Source organism: Nycticebus coucang, chromosome 24 (genome assembly GCF_027406575.1).
Source record: "Nycticebus coucang isolate mNycCou1 chromosome 24, mNycCou1.pri, whole genome shotgun sequence".
In the NCBI taxonomy this organism is placed as follows: Eukaryota; Metazoa; Chordata; class Mammalia; order Primates; family Lorisidae; genus Nycticebus; species Nycticebus coucang.
In genome coordinates, this window is record NC_069803.1 from 2464222 (window position 1) to 2480875 (window position 16654).

Sequence of the window (16654 nt, forward strand, 5' to 3'; positions counted from 1 at the left end):
CTTGGGATGCTAAGGCAAGAGACTCACTTAAGCCCAAAAGTTTAAGGTTGCTGTGAGTTGTGACACCACAGCACTCTACTGAGGACGACATAATAAAATTCTGTCTCAAAAAAAAAAAAAAAAGTTAGAATTCAGTAAAATTGCATGATACGTAGTTAACATACAAAAATCAGTAGCATTGCTATACAATAAAAAACTATCTGAAACTTTCTACTAGTCTGTAGAAATCAAGACTACAACTCCATTCAGATTAACATCAAAAATAAATAAATAGGGAATGTACTTCACCAATGAGAAATGTCAGTATAGTGAAAACTATAAAACACTGATGAAAGATACTGAAGAAGAAAAAATAGATATCTCATATTCACAGATTAGAAGAATTAATATTGTTAAAATGACCATACTACCAAAAGAAATCTACAGATGCAATTCAAAAATTCCAATATTTTTCATAAAAATAGAACAAACAGTCCTACAATTTATATGAAATAAGAAAAGACCCAGAGTAGCAAAAGGGATCTTAAGCAAAAATAAGAAAGCTGGAGGCCTCAGACTATCAGATTTGAAAATATACTGCAAAGCTGTGCAATTATAACAGTATGATAATGGCATTAAAACAGACACAGATTAATGGAACAAAAAGGACAGAAAGCCCCAAATCCACCTATATGTATGGTGGGCTGATCTTTGTGGGGCGCAACACGTATTTGCACACCCACATTCACTGCAACATTATTCACAATAGGCAAGAGATGAGTGAAACCAGAATGTCATTCACACCCGATGACTTGATAAAAAATATGTGGTATGCCCACACTACTCTGTAGCCTTAAAAAGGAGGGGACTCTTGTGCCTCAAATACATTATGCTAAATGAAATAAGCCAGTCAAAAAGGATAAATATTGGATGATTCCATGTACATGAAGTATCTAAAATAGTCAAAATCATGGAAACAGAAAATAGAAAGGTGATTATCAAAGCCTGAAGGTACGAGTAAAAGGTAATTAGTGGGAAGAGAGTTTCCATGTTGTAGATCTACAGATCTATTTGTGCAATAATGTGAATATACTTAACATTATTGCACTATATATACAAAAACTATTAAGATTTAATGTTAGTGTTTTTTAACCACAATTTAAAAATCTTGAAAAAAAGTTAAAATAGCAAACTTCAGTTTATATATATTTTACCATAATAAAATAAGAAAAAAATACCAAAAATCAAGGAGTATACAGATAATTCCTGTCTAGCATGCATAGGGACTTTGTGGCCATCTTCTACACAAGTGATACGGAAAGAAATTTCTGAGATATAAGGTTATAGGGGAAAAGGACATAACAATTCTTTTTTCCTTCTTATAAAGGAAAAGAGGGTGGAATAGAGAGATTCTGTATATATACTTCTATGTGTGTGTGTATATATATATAAAAATGTAAATTATCATTTCACCTCCACATAATTGAAAATAATTTGAAAGTCTAACAATATCAAGTGCTGGCAAAGATTTAAATCAATACAATGCTCATACATCACTGATAATGCAATCATCCAAGGACATAACCTCTTTGAGAAGCAATTTAGTAATTTCCAATAAAGTTTTGTGCATCTTTCACCCTAGAAATTTAATTAGCACATGCGCTGTCCACTACAGTAACCCAGAAGCCACATGTGATCTGTTGAGTATGGTTAGAGCAAATGAGGAATAGAAATTTTAATTTTATACAATTTTATGTAAAATTTAAATAGCCATATGTGGACAGTAACTACCATATTAGTCCTAGAACACACAACATGCACAATAAGACATTTACAGAATGTTTATCTCAATCTTGTTCAATGTAATAAAAAATTAGAATTCAGAAAATTAATTTTAAAATTATCTGCTATTTACAAGGGTACATGTGAAACTTACTGGATGTAGAGTATAAATGTCTCAACACAATAACTAAGAAAATGCCAGGAAGGCTATGTTAACCAGTATGATGAAAATATGTCAAATGGTATATAAAACCAGTGTATGGTGCCCCATGATCACATTAATGTACACAGCTATGATTTAATAATAAATAAATAATTAATTAATTAACAATAAAATAAAATAAAATTATCTGCTATTTAACACATTACTGACCAATCTGAGTTCCTGGATAGATAGCATGGATGGTTTCTGAATAAAATTGCCAGTCAACAATGTGTTAAGAAACATAGCAGTGTCAACAGTAAAAATAAATGAATCACATCTCCATGTATTGACAGGGACAAATCACAAAATAATGTTAAGGGGAAAAGCATATGTACATGTAAAATATCAACTAAGACATTCTAAGAAGTTTAAAAACAGAAAAAAAGTAATAGTATATATTACTCAGAGATACATTCCTATCAGTTGAAAGTATGACATTATTTCAATTCTCCCTAATATACTTAGAGGAACACTGATTAATAGTCCCATTGCTCAAACAATTATGCCTATCCAGGAGTTCAACACCAGATCTCTAGTAGCATGCCCTAGAGAAGCCAGGTCATGAAAAAAGAAAGATCACAGACATGCATAAAAAATCACAATAGCACAGGGCCCAGGCCATTTCCCAATCAAGGTAAGGCATTCTTTTTTTTTTTTTTTTTTGAGACAGAGCCCTTGGTAGAGTGCCATGGCGTCACAGCTCACAACAACCTCAAACTCTTGGGCTTAAGTGATTTTCTTGCCTCAGTCTCCCAACTAGCTGGGACTACAGGTGCCCACTACAACGCCTGGCTATTGTGTTGTTGTTTTTGTCATTGTTGTTTAGCAGGCCCGGTCCAAATTCGAACCCATCAGCCCCAGTGCATTTGACCGGCGCCCTAACCACTGCACTATAGGCACCGAGCCAAGGTAAAGCATTCGTAACGTCAAGATGTCTTTCTATGTATCTCATGAACCAGGAACTCTGCTGGTTTTCCTTTGATTACCTCAGAGACCACCTAGAATACTCCTAAATTTTTAAGAAAGTTTCTGTTTATACATAGTATCATAATCTATGTAACTATTTTTTTAATCTTTAAACATGCAATACTTTTATATAGTAAAGAAAAACAATTTTTCATTTTAAACTTACAACTTGTCTAGGAGGGGTCACTGGAGAGACGTGCCTAGGAACACTAGTGCTTGGTGGCTGTCTGGAAACATTTCCTTGATTTTTCCCATCTGATCTGAAAAATACAATTACTTTTGAACTAAAATGAGATTAAAACATTTTTACAGGACATACTACACATGCTTTGTATTTTCTTCTTTCTTTTTTAAGACAGAGTTTCACTCTGTTGCCCTGAGTAGAGTGCCAGGGTGTCATAGCTCACAGCAACCTCAAACTCCTGGGCTCATGGGATCCTCCTGCCTCAGCTTCCAGAGTAGCTGGACTACAGGCACTCTCCACAATGCCTGGCTAACTCTTCTATTTTTTAATAGAGATGGAGTCTTGCTTTGCTCAGGCAATCTACCCACTTCAGCCTGGCAAAGTGCTAGGACTACAGGCATGAGCCACCTAGCCAGCCTTTGCATTTTCTCAAATACAAAATAACAATGTTGGTAGTATGGCGATGATCATGACAAAAGCTGAAAATCTTACAGCACTTTTCACATCTTTCACATATTTTTAATCCTTATGGTATTAGGAAGTACCATTAACACATTTCACAATTAAATAAAATGAAATTCTAAGAAACCATGAAATTTGGTCAATTAGGCAGTGTTCCCTAACTTTTCTTCTCAAGTCTACCTAAAATCAGAGAGGAATAAAAACATATTCTTACACTGCATACATTAAAAATTTTAAGTAGTCCCTCCAAAAATTAGGAAGCCCAAGGGTAGCAAACAGATTAGCTAGAAAGGATACCAGCTAAGTTTTAGATGTGCTGAGGTGACAGCAAGTCGCCTGGGTACAGATGTATGGGAGATAAGCTGTGGTTATGGAGCTAAAACTCTGAAGAAGCAGATTGGGAAATTATTTGTATAGACAGGTCAGTTGGAATTGTGATAGGAAGCATGAAAAAAAATTATCTGATTCAGAATACATAAAAAATTAAAGCTAACTGTAGGATACCCTGGGAAAATAATATAGGAAGTGAGAGATAGGGCAACACAGCAAAAGTGAGCAAAGGCAGCTACATATGTTCATCTGGAAATCATTATCATAAAAATAACATTGTTATTAAGTAATTATAATGTGCCCATAATGTGCAATGGGCTTTACATGTTAATATTTCCTCATTTAATCTTTACATCAACCTTATGAGATAGGTAACATTATTATTATTCCCATTTCAAAGGAAGTAAACCAAAGCTCAGAGAGCTTTATTTATAGTTAACCCACAAATTGAACTCTGATTTGATTATGAAGTCTAGGCTAACATATGTCATATTCTAATTAATGCTACTGTATTAGAAATGATAGCTGTGAGATAGTCATACGAGATAGAGTTCAATACAAAGACTAGAAATGTCAGATGTCTTAATTATAACAACCTTAACTTTCTTAAAACCAATTTCTCAAAATCTGTTTTTGAAACTGAGAATTAAAAAATTCTCCTTCTATGGGAACTGATACTTGAAATAAAGAAAGTAAAGAAAAATTTTAAGCATATTACTTTTTTATCTTTATCCCACACTTTAATTAGGAAGCCTAAATCAGAAGTCATAGCCAAAATTCTGCTTATGTCACAATCAGAAGCCAATATTCAGCAAAATGAACCCTAAGGGCCACTTTTAGCTGCATAAAGATGGTCACCATAGTCCTTACCCCTCTCCATTCATTACCCCTCTGGTCCCCCTGGTACCTCATCCAGTATCCCTCTCCACTATCTAAAAAATAGAGACGTAATGTACAGCCCTGTTGTTAAAGGACTGCCAACTTCTATGTGATTATCAGCATTAATAATTACTTTAAATTATTTTATATAGATTTAAAAAAAAATTTAAGTACTCATGTGTTCGCGATCTCTTCTTTCTGAAGTAGCTTTTCCGTATTTGATCTCTCTTGATGAAAACAACAGTAGCAAGCACACCAAGGGGAACAATTGCAAAGAAGAACACCAGAAGCCCATCCCTCAAGGCAGTATTCTTATCTAGAGAGAATTTTATATTAATTGTCATTAAACTCATACTACCCAGAACATACTAGGTGATTATAAATGTGTTACAATAAATTTTACATTATTCAAAAATCAAACTTATATTAACTGAATACACTGAGAAGACTTGCTGACCTTTCATCCCTGTCCATTTAATTTTGCTCTCATAAAATAAATTAGTTTCCAAGTGTGGAATATAAATGTCTTAACACAGTAACGGAGAAAATGCCACAAAGGCTATGTTAACCAGTTTGATGAAAATATTTCAAATTGTATATAAAACCAGTACATTGTACCCCATGATTAATAAAAAAAAAATTAGTTTCCTATGTTATCTTATACTATTTCTTCATGCAAATATAAGCAAGAATAAATATATTTTTATTGTCAAGCTTTTCTTTTCTTTTTTTTTTTTTAAAGTTAAAAATTCCTTAATTTTTTATTCCTGGTACCACTACCACAATTTACAGGGCAATATACCTGATGTAATGAAAAGAAAAAGAAAAAGACAAAGCTACAACAGATAAAAGACCTCAGGAATGTACATCTAATTGACACTACATTGCATTAATCAATAATTGCACTTTTTGCAGACTGTGGCTATGACAGTCCTGAACAAGAAGGGTTTCCTGTTTAAGCTGCAGTAACTTTTCTGACTATGAATCATCGTTCCTTCTGTGGCAGATTTTTATACTTCCTCTAATGCCTTTGGGACGACTGTCTCAAAGTAACCTGCAGCTTTCCTGACAACTCCTCGCTCTCTCTCCTGCTAAGAACTGTAGACCTTTTATGTTGTTTTTAGAAACTTCTGCTACCATATCCACCACTTCCACCACCAGATCCATAACCACCACCATATGGACTGCCCGAGCTTCTTCCACCAAAACTGCCCCCTTTCATGGGTCCATAATTTGATTGCTGTTGTCCACTATAATTTCCAAAATCATTATAGTTCCCACCACCACCATAGTTACCTCCAAAATTTCCTCCTTCATTGTAACCATCAAATCCTCCTCCACCACCATATCCGCCACCTTGGTTTCCATATCCTGGCCCACTACCACCATAGCCCCCTCTACTACTGTAACCAGGACCACTGCCATAGTTCCCACCGTCGCCTCCAAATCCATTGTATCCACCATCACCTACTCCATAACTACCTCTGCTGCCACCACCTCCACTACCATATCCTCCTCTTCCACCAAAGTTTCCACCACAGCCAAAATTACCTCCACCACCTCCAAAGTTTCCTCCCTGACCCATAAAGTTGCCAGATCCACCTCCATGACCTCTTTGCGATCCAGCAGACTACATCTCTTGTTTAGAAAGGGCCTTTTTCACTTCACAATTATGCCCATTAATAGTGTGGAACAATTTTATCAACAGTATCATGATCATCAAAAGTTACAAAAGCAAATCCTCTCTTTTTTCCACTCTGCCTGTCTTCCATAACGTCTATGGTTTCAATCTTGCCATACGTTTCAAAGTAGTCTCTCAAATTATATTCTTCTGTATCTTCTTTAATACCACCAACAAAAATTTTCTTCACTGTGAGATGGGCACCAAGCTTTACAGAATCCTCTCTAGAAACAGCTCTTTGGTTCCACAACACGCCCATCAACCTTGTGTGGTCGAGCACACATAGCTGCATCCACCTCTTCCACACAAGAGTAAGTCACAAAACCAAAGCCCCTGGAACGTTTTGTTTGGGGATCTCTCATTACTACACAATCTGTGAGTGTGCCCCATTTCTCAAAATGTTCTCTTAAACTATCATCTGTAGTTTCAAAGCTCAGACCACCAAAAAACTGTTTTCTCAACTGCTCTGGTTCCTTTGGATCATGGCCCTCCTCCCCCGGGCGGCAGCAGCGACAGCCGGAGTCGGGCTGGGGGCGACCGGGCGGCGGTTTTACCTCCATTTTGAGACCGGACTTGCCTCTTCCAACTCGAGTTCAAGCTCTGTCAAGCTTTTCTTACACAAAAAGTAGCATACTATAAACACTATTTGGCACATTATTTTTTTTTAACCTATCTCTAAGTAGAAGGCCACCTCATCTCTATACAAACTCCATTGTAAAGATGTTCTATAGTTCATTTTACCGTTATCCTACTGATAGATTTTGATTTTTCCAATCTTTTTCTATTACAAAAAAATGTTATAATCAATAACTTTGCACATATGTCATATCACATGGATGCAGGTATAAATATAGAATAAGTTCCCTCGAGCAGAACTGCTGTATGAATAGGTAAATACATTCATCATTTTTTAAAGTATTTTCGAATTGTCCTGTGTAACAATTTTGCATACCTATGAACAATATATAAGAATTCCTCATAGATTCACCTTCAAAGCCAAACTTTTGAATTTTCGCCAAACTAGTAATAAGCAAAGGAATTATATCTTATGTATAATACCAAATTATATACAATTAGTGAGTCTAATTGTTTATAACAATTAGACAACAACAACTTTTATTGTTTACAGAAACACTGTTATTTCTTTTTCCTGCTGAGTCCCTTGACTGTTTTTTTCCTTGGACTTTCAGGTTTTTTTCTTGTCAGTTTCTAAAAGCTCTTTATATATTAGAGAGATTAGCTTTGTCTATGATATAAGTTAAAGATATTTCCCCCTTTGGTCATATGATATTATGTTTTTTTCCTTGTAAAAGTTTATTATTTTTGTGTAGTTGGATTTATCAGTTTTATCTTTTATAACTTCTGTATTTTAAGTTTCATCATGACTTTTAAAACTTCATCAATTTACATAATTTTATCTATTCTGTGTTCTTTAGTGAAACAGTATAGTAGATATGAACAAGAATGGTAAACTATAAAATGTTTCTCATAATTCTAAGTTTGCAAAAGTATTAGAAATGTCTATTAAAAGTTGTATAAAGCTGTAAATACCAACATTTAACCCAAGTAAAAATAAAAATACATCTGCCCCTTGAAGAGCATGGGTTTAAACTGCACAGATCCACATGCAGGTTATACACAGGTGTTCTTCTCTGCCAACCCTGAGATAGCAAGATCAACCCTTTCTCTTCACCTTCCTCCTCAGCCTGCTCAACGTGAAAATGACAAAATAAAAACTGTTATGATGACTCATTAAATGAATAGCAAATAAATAGTAAATATATCTTCTCTTCTTTAGATTTTCTTTTTATTGTTTACATACCATGTACAAGTATAATTTTGGTACATGGATATATTACATAGTGGTGAAGTCTGGGCTGTCAGTGCTTCCAACATCCAAATAATGTACATTGTACCCATAAAGTAATTTCTTAGCATCCACATATGCTAGCACACTCTCCCCCTTCTGAGTCTCCAATGTCTATAGTGCCGCATCCTACATCCATGTGCACACGTTATTTAGCTGCCATGTACGTGAGAACATGCAATAATTAATTTTCTGTTTCTGAGTTGTTTCACTTAATATAAGGGCCTCCACTTCCATCCATGTTGCTGCAAAAGAGAATTTCATTCTTTTTATAGCTGAATAGATTCCATTGTGTAAACATTCCACATTTTCTTTATTCAATCATCTGTTGAGAAATAGGTTAATTCTCAAAATTTACTATTGTGAACACTGCTGCAATAAATATACAAGGGCATGTTTGTCTCTTTTTAGTTTAATGATTTCTTTTCCTTCAGGTAGATAGATACCCAGTCGTGGAACTGCTGGATCAAATGGTGGTTCTCTACTTAGTTCTTTGAGAAACTTCCTTCCTGTTTTCCACAAAGGTTGTATATTCCTATCATCTGGGTACAAATGTTCTCTTTATTCCACATACACACCAACATCTGTTATTTTTTGACTTTTTAATAGATTATCTTAGTAACATTTCTGTTCTCTACTTTATTGTAAGAATAGGGAATATAACAGTTATAACATACAAAATATGTCTTAATCAACTGTTTGTTATTGGGCAGGCTTCTGGTCAACAGCAGGCTATTCCCAGTTAAGTTTTTGGTAAGTCAAAAGATATATGTCAGTTTTTGACTGCACAAGGAGTCAGTAACCCTAACCTTCAGGTTATTCAAGGGTCAAACTGTATAAAAAAATTAAAGTAAGCTTGACATATAATTTTATATTTACTAATGTCTAGATAAAATTTAAATCAAGGCATCAATACTGGCAAGGTTACATGGAAAATCTAATGCCTTCACACTGTTAGTGGCAATACACAAAGGTATCATTCATTAGGAATTTTTACCAAGAACCATAGAAAGGATTATACCCTTCAAACTAATCTCATTACTGGAAACTTATCTGTTACCTGGAAAATAATACATATGCATGAAGATGTACACTACAATGCTAATAGTGCATATCAAAAACTTAGAAATCATTTAAATGTCAAATAATTAGAAAATAACTAAGTGAAGTTATAACACATCTACTGGATAAAATCAAACACATCCACTAAAATCCATAGTTCCGACTTTCACTTCTCACCAAGACGAAGTTACAGGGACTAGACTTATTCTGCCAGTTAAAATAACCAGAAAAATTGATATAATATATGAAACAACAGTTTTTAAGACACTGGACACCAGACAACCATAAATAATCATCACTGAAAAGCATAAAAAAATAAAGTGAGTCTTACAATTGCCCCATTTTACAGCCTAAAAAAAGTTAACAAATGGCTCGGAGCCTGTAGCACAGTTACAGTGCCAGCCACATACACCGAAGGTGGTGAATTCGAACCCAGCCTAGGCCAGCTAAACAACTGCAACAAAGAAATAGCCAGGCACTGTGGCGGGCGCTTGTAGTCCCAGCTACTTGGGAGGCTGAGGCAAGAGAATCACCTAAGCCCAAGAGTTAGAGGTTGCTGTGAGCTGTGACACCACAGCACTCTACTAAGGGTGACATAGTGAGACTCTGTCTCAAAAAAAAAACAAAAAGTTAACAAACATACTGAGGGGTGGTGGACCCAAGAAAAGTCCAGTAGTTTACTAAGTTAAAGAGATGGAGCTAGTATTCTGGACAGACCAAGGCAACAAGAGTCTCCTAGGCAAAGGACCAGCAGAAAAAGACCTACAGAGAGAGGGGAACGAAAAGATCTGCAGAGAGTTCCCCTCAAATATTCAGCTCAGAATTGATCAATGTAAACATGTAAGAGACTACCTGAAGCTGGAAAAAGACCTGTGAAAAGATTAGTGAGAAAATCCTCACACAGAACAAGGAAGAATGTTTGTTACAATTCAGTAGAAAAAACATTATAATTCCTGTGGTATTGAGCAAAATAAATAGGTTTTTGCTTCAGTAATGGAGCAAAATCAGCCATAAACTAAATGTTTTCCAGGTCCTGCCTTAAAAGCTTAAGAAAAGATCCTAAAGGATCAAACTACATCCAAGTAACCTAAGCTTACTAGAACAACAGAGCTCACCAGTAGAAATCCAAAAATACGTCATATCCAACAAGGTAAAATTTACAATTTTTAGAATCTGGTAAAAAAAACAAAAAAAGTAGAAGGTACACAAAGAAGCAGGAAAATATGACCCAAAAGTGGAGGAAAAAAATCAAAACAGAGAAATGATACATACGCATAATAGAACAGTAGATAAGGATATTAGTAGCTATTACAACTGTATTGTATTACTTTAAAAAAATAGAATCAAGATTAAACATTTATACAGAGTCATAAGAGATATAAAAATGAAACAAACAGAACTTCTAGAAATAAAACCTATATGTCTGCAATAAAAAAATACACTGGATCAAATTAATTACAAATCAGACCTCACCGAAGAAAGATTATGTTGAAAGAGCCACAGAAAAGAGTAATTAAAAAAATCACGAGCTAATCAGAGAGATGTGAAAGAACCCTAAGCAGCCAAATAAAACATAAAATTGGAGTCCTTGAAGGAGAGAAGAGAAAGAAGACAGAAAAAAATATTTGAAATAATAATGAACAGAAATTTTCCAAATTAGAAGAAAACTATAAAAGCATAGATCTAAAAAGCTCAACAAATCCCAAACACACCAAAACACATTATAACAAAGGACTAAAAAGCAAAGATAAAAAGAATCTCTTACAAGCAACCAGAAGGGGGAAAAGACACTTTATATACAGACATTACATACAAAGAAAAGGGTAACAGATTCTTCAGGAACAACAATGTAAGCCAGAAGACAATGCAGGAATATCCTCAGTGGTAAAAAGAAGGAATTTCACTCCAAAATTTTTTACCCAGTTAAATTATCACTCAAGGAGGAAGGCAAACAAATTGAAGACTTTTTCAAAAGTCAAAAAAAACTAAAATTAAATTTGTGACAGGGCTAGTTGCATTAAACACAATGTAAAAATAAACCCTTCAAGCAGAAATTAAATGAAAAGATGGAAATCTAAATTCACAAAAAGAAATGAAGAACACCAGGAATGGCAAATATGTGGGTAAATATAAAGACTCTTTCTGTTATTAAATCTCTTTTAAAGAAATCAACGGATCAAAGCACAATTAATAACAATGACTTATAGCATTTATAACTCATGTATTAGTAAAATACATGACAACAATGGCACAAAAAGTCAGGAAGAGAGAAATAAAAACACACTTAAGTCTTACAATATCACTAGAAAGACAGTGATAGAAAAATGTTAAGATGGTAAATTTAAACACATCAATAGGCTAGGTGCAGTGGCTCATGCCTATACTCCTAGCACTCTGGGAGGCCAAGGTGGGTGGATTCTTTGAACTCAGGAGTTCAAGACCAACCTGAACAAACGCAAGACCCTGTCTCTGCTCAAAATAGAAAAAACTAGCGGGGCATCATGGCAGGAATCCGTAGTTCCAGCTACTTGGGAGGCTGAAGGAGAAGAAGCACTTGAGTCTAAGAGTTTGAGGTTGCTGTGAGCTAAGATGATGACACAGTACTCTACACAGGGTGATAAAGTGAGAGTGCGTCTCAAAAAAATTAAAATAAAATAAACACATCAATAATCAAAACAACTCAATTAAAAGGCAGAAATTGGACCAGAAGGATTGTTCAGCTGAGCTCTCCTAGTATAACTGGGGAAAAAGAGAGAACCCAAGCAAACCTGGTATAGGAACCTTACCTAGGGTTCATAGCTCAGGGAGCACAGCCAGAAGGTAGTGAGCTGAATACTGTGTGTGCTCTGGAGGTAGAAATCTGACTCATTAGGTGAGTAATTGCAACCTGCTTGGATCAGCTAGCCCCTGCCAGGGAGGTCCAGCAAGGAGGAGGCCTTTCTGGAGTGTTTGGTTTAGGGGGATGGCTGCATACCAGTTGGTTGAAGTAGATTTGCCACAGGTTTGGTGGCTGGGAAGGCAGCCATACAGACAAGTTCTCCACAGCCAGGGGGCTGCCATGGTGGGAGATTGTGAGCAGGTGTTAGTAGGGGCCTAAAGCATGGTTGTCTTAATTCTGCCTGCCAGGATCAGAACTCCACTCTTGGAACAGGCTAAGGGACTCCCACACCTCACAGGAACTAGATCAGGGGCCACTGTGAGAACTGCCTCTGAATAATTCTAGGGAGCTTTAAGATCCCAACCTCACCAGGTCTGAATGCTGAGGAAACAATCAGGCAATCAAGAAGGGCAACTAAGTTTGGAATAAAGACCATGGAGGTTGCCAGCTATGTCCTTCGTCTGCTTAAAAAAATACAGCACCACCTGGTCTCAGCAACATATTGCAACATATACATTCCTATCAAAGTTGGTCCCTTCCACTATATATGTATATGTGTGTGTGTATGTATAGACATATAATTTTTTTTCAATATTTTTTTTACTTTTTTTCTCTTCTATGTGACTAAGATTACTGCTGTTTTTGGCTATTTGAGCTTTTTGTCTCTTGTTCTGTTGTGTTTTGTTTTTGCTAATTTGGTTGGTTCTATTCTTTACTTCCATTTTTATTTTCATCAAGAGCAAGGATGCCTATATTTTTGGTAAAGGTATTTTAGCCTCATTTATTCTCTCTCTATATTGCACTCCTCTCCATTCTCTTTTTTTAATAGAGACTATTCTACTCTCTCATATAAATCACTCATGCAACAGTTAAGGTATCACCTCCTTTTGGTCTTTCTTCTTTCTTTCCTTTTTCCTTTTCCTTCTCTCTCTTTTATTCAATACAACTATATTTTTAATTTTATTTATCAATTCTTACTTTATTATTCTTATTTTTTTCCTTTCCTTTTTCATCTTTTCTTTAATCACTGAGTACTAGGGTGGCATGACTGTGGTCTGGCGGGGAGGTCATGGCAGTAGTCTGGCTTGAGAAGGCTAAGAGATCATTTTTAGGGAGCCCTTCTACCTTTGGCCCTGGGAAAATAGTATTGGCAAGTCCAGACTGTAGAATTTTTCTATTTCTTTTTCATTTTTATTTATATTTCCTTCTTTTCCTTTTCTTTTTCTCTCTTTTTCTTCTTTCTTTTGTTTCCTCTTATTTCTCCCTGCTTGAGTTTTACCCTTCTCTTCTTTTTGACCTAAGTACTGAAACAAAGTAATTTGAAACAAAGGAGGAAGTGAGAAAGGAAAAGGAGGACAAGGAGGTGAACAAGAAGAAAGAACACATGAGGAAAAACCAACAGAAAAATTCGAGAAACATGAAAAATCAAAACAGAGCAACTCCCCCAAGAGACTATGAGGCAGCAACCTCAGAAGATTCTACCTATAAAGAATGAATGGATTTAACAGAAAGGGAATTTAAAGAATGGATGATAAAAGCAATAAAAGGAATGGACGAGAAAATGGAAAGACAGATCCAAAAGATGGATGAGAGATACATAGAATACAGACGGTATGGTTGAGCTTAAGGAAATGAAGGAGACAATCAAGGAATGCAAAATGCAATAGAAAGTATAAAAAACAGGTTAGACCATGGAGAAGAAAGAACCTCAGAGCTAGAGGATAAAGTTTTCAAGTTAACCCAGATAGTGAAAGAGGCACAAAAGAAGACAGAGAAAGCAGAACAGTCACTTAGAGAACTACAAGACTCCACAAAGTGTTCAAACATATAAATAACAGGGATTCCTAAAGGGGAAAAAGATTGTCCCAAAAGAATGGAAGCCCTACTAGTGACTATTGTAAATGAAAACTTCCCAAGTTTTACTAAGGAACACAACACAATCCTTTCACATGGAAATTGAACCCCAGGTCATCTCAACTCTACCAGAGCTTCTCCAAAACGCATTATAATGAACCTGTCCAAAGTCAAGATGAAAGAGAAAATTCTGCAAGCAGCCAGGAGTAAATGGCAAGTGACCTACAAAGACAGTCATTAGGATGACAGCTGACTTTTCAACTGAAATTTTCCAAGCCAGAAGAGAATGGTCATCCACCTTCAACATTCTTAAACAAAACAATTTCAGCCCAGCATTCTGTATCCTGCTAAACTAAGCTTCAAAATTGATGGAGAAATCAAATCACTTGCAGATATACAAACACTGAGGAAATTCACCACCACGACACCAGCTCTACAAGAAATCCTTTACCTATTCTCAATGCTGAACATCACTATGGACCACCAGCAAAGTAAACACTCAGAAGCTAAAGGTCAAAACTTAAGATTACACAATGGTGCAAAGGATAAAACTACACAACAGACTTTCACAAAATAAGATGAATAAACATATACTTCCTAAATAAACTAGTCATTCCACCTAGTATTTACCCAAGATAAAGCACATTTTCGCTAGGAAGATACTAGTAAACAAGGAGCATGAGGTGTACCAGGGAATAAAAAAAATAAACAAGTAATTATTATAGTAGGTGATAGTGCTACCAGTACTAGGAATGCAAATAGAAGGGGCAAATTAATTCAGACTTAGGCAGCCAGAGAAAACTTCCTTTAGAAAATGTTGTCTAAACTAAAGCAATTAGCCCAGTTCCAACAATGTGAAAAAAAATACGACATGAAGGCCTAGAAAGAAAAGAGTAACCGATTAGAGGAAATCAAATAAGTTGCAATGTGTCTTAAGCATAGTTGAATGAGGTTAAAAAGGTGAGCAGGAGGGGAATCATGCAAGGCACCTAAGCCATGTTAAGGATTTGTGGACTTTATTCCAATAGCAATGCAGAAGCACTGGATTTAAAACAGGACGCTGAGATAAAACTTGAAGGAAAACACTAAAACTGTGCAATGTAGAGTGAATCATGGATTATAGGAAGCAAGATGAAAAATAAAGAGCCTCGGTGAGAGGCTATTATGTAACTCCAGACAAGATATTGAAAGTTATAAATGGGGATGAAAAAAGTGGAAACATTCAAAAGGAATTTAGGTGGCCGAACCAACATAATTTAAATGTGTAAGTGATATGGAAAGTGAAGGGGAGGTATAAGAACACTCAATTTATGACTTGAGCCACTGGGAGATCATATTAATTTTCTTCGATATTACTTGCCATTGTATGTAGGTCCACTGTCCACACTTCCTCCGTATCCTTTAGTCTCACAATATGGGGGAGCCCAGCCATTTTCACAGTGGCAATTCTTATTGTTATTACACACCTTCAAAACAATCAAAATACCACTTTTGTTAATTGTGAATGTTACTCTGTATCATCAACTCAAGCATGGAAACCAAGAGAAAGGACTAAATTCATACAAACTCAAAGAAATGCTTTTTAAGAATGAAAAACTTATCAGGAATCTAAATTCTCCAATATCTAAAAATCGAAGGAATTCTAATCTTCACTGGGAATTCAGTATTACTTTCATGAACAAACCAAAAGAGAGTATTACCTACCCCATGTCCATGACACTTTTTCTGAACATCACAGTCATAATTCAGAACAGAAGCATCTACACACTGGAAGTTTCTACAGATCTGAAAAAAAATGAACTAAGTGAAGTAAAGAAAAAATGAGCACATTAATAAAGAAATATCCAGAAAAAGATCGGGCTGGAGACTGCTTCTTTGGAGAATTCTTTCAAACTTTCAAGGAATGGTTAATTCCTATATCATATTTTTGAAAATGTAGAAAAATAAATGAAATTAACTAATTGACACAGAACTAATAATCAAAGAAGACAAAGATGCCTTATAAAGGTCAAAACTAAAAATAAAACTAAAATCTGTCATTCCATATGAATATAGATATGAAGATCGTAAGTAAAGCATTCACAAATGGATTTTTTCAAAACAAAAAGTAACCTGATAGAGCAAATCCAAGGACTATATATAAAGAAGACTCAACAATAGAAAATCTGTTACTATTATACCTCTTACAAATTGTTATTACAACAAATATTAAAAGGGCAATTAATAAAATTTGAAACTCATTTTAATTTTTAAAATGCTTTAAAAACAATAAAAGGATATTCTGTTAACAAGATAATGCCTATCTCCAGTATCATGATTAATGATCAAACAATAGACACTCAAATAACAGACACTCAATAGACACTCAATAAACATATCAAAAGCACTACTGAAAATAACTCATTACTATCTTACAGGGTTCTACAAATTCTAGTTCTAGTTCTAGTTCTAGATATGAAACAGAACTGAGTCTTAAACATTGAAAGACAGATAAGTAAGTATTATCTCAGGAAAAATACTAAACT

At 35.2% G+C, this 16654-nt stretch overlaps 1 protein-coding gene and 1 pseudogene across 1 annotated transcript in view; both read right to left on the reverse strand.

Moving 5' to 3' along the window:
• The window catches only part of ADAM9 (ADAM metallopeptidase domain 9), a 154241-nt gene that overhangs the window by 30015 nt on the left and 107572 nt on the right, over nucleotides 1-16654 (reverse strand). Inside the window, exons 17-20 of the mRNA XM_053578640.1 lie at nucleotides 15834-15914; nucleotides 15490-15595; nucleotides 4962-5103; nucleotides 3099-3192 (exon numbers count right to left, since the gene is read on the reverse strand). Coding sequence (XP_053434615.1) covers nucleotides 3099-3192; nucleotides 4962-5103; nucleotides 15490-15595; nucleotides 15834-15914 — 423 coding nt within the window. The remainder of the gene's footprint in view (nucleotides 1-3098; nucleotides 3193-4961; nucleotides 5104-15489; nucleotides 15596-15833; nucleotides 15915-16654) is intronic.
• On the reverse strand, nucleotides 5833-7035 carry LOC128576470 (heterogeneous nuclear ribonucleoprotein A3-like; annotated as a pseudogene).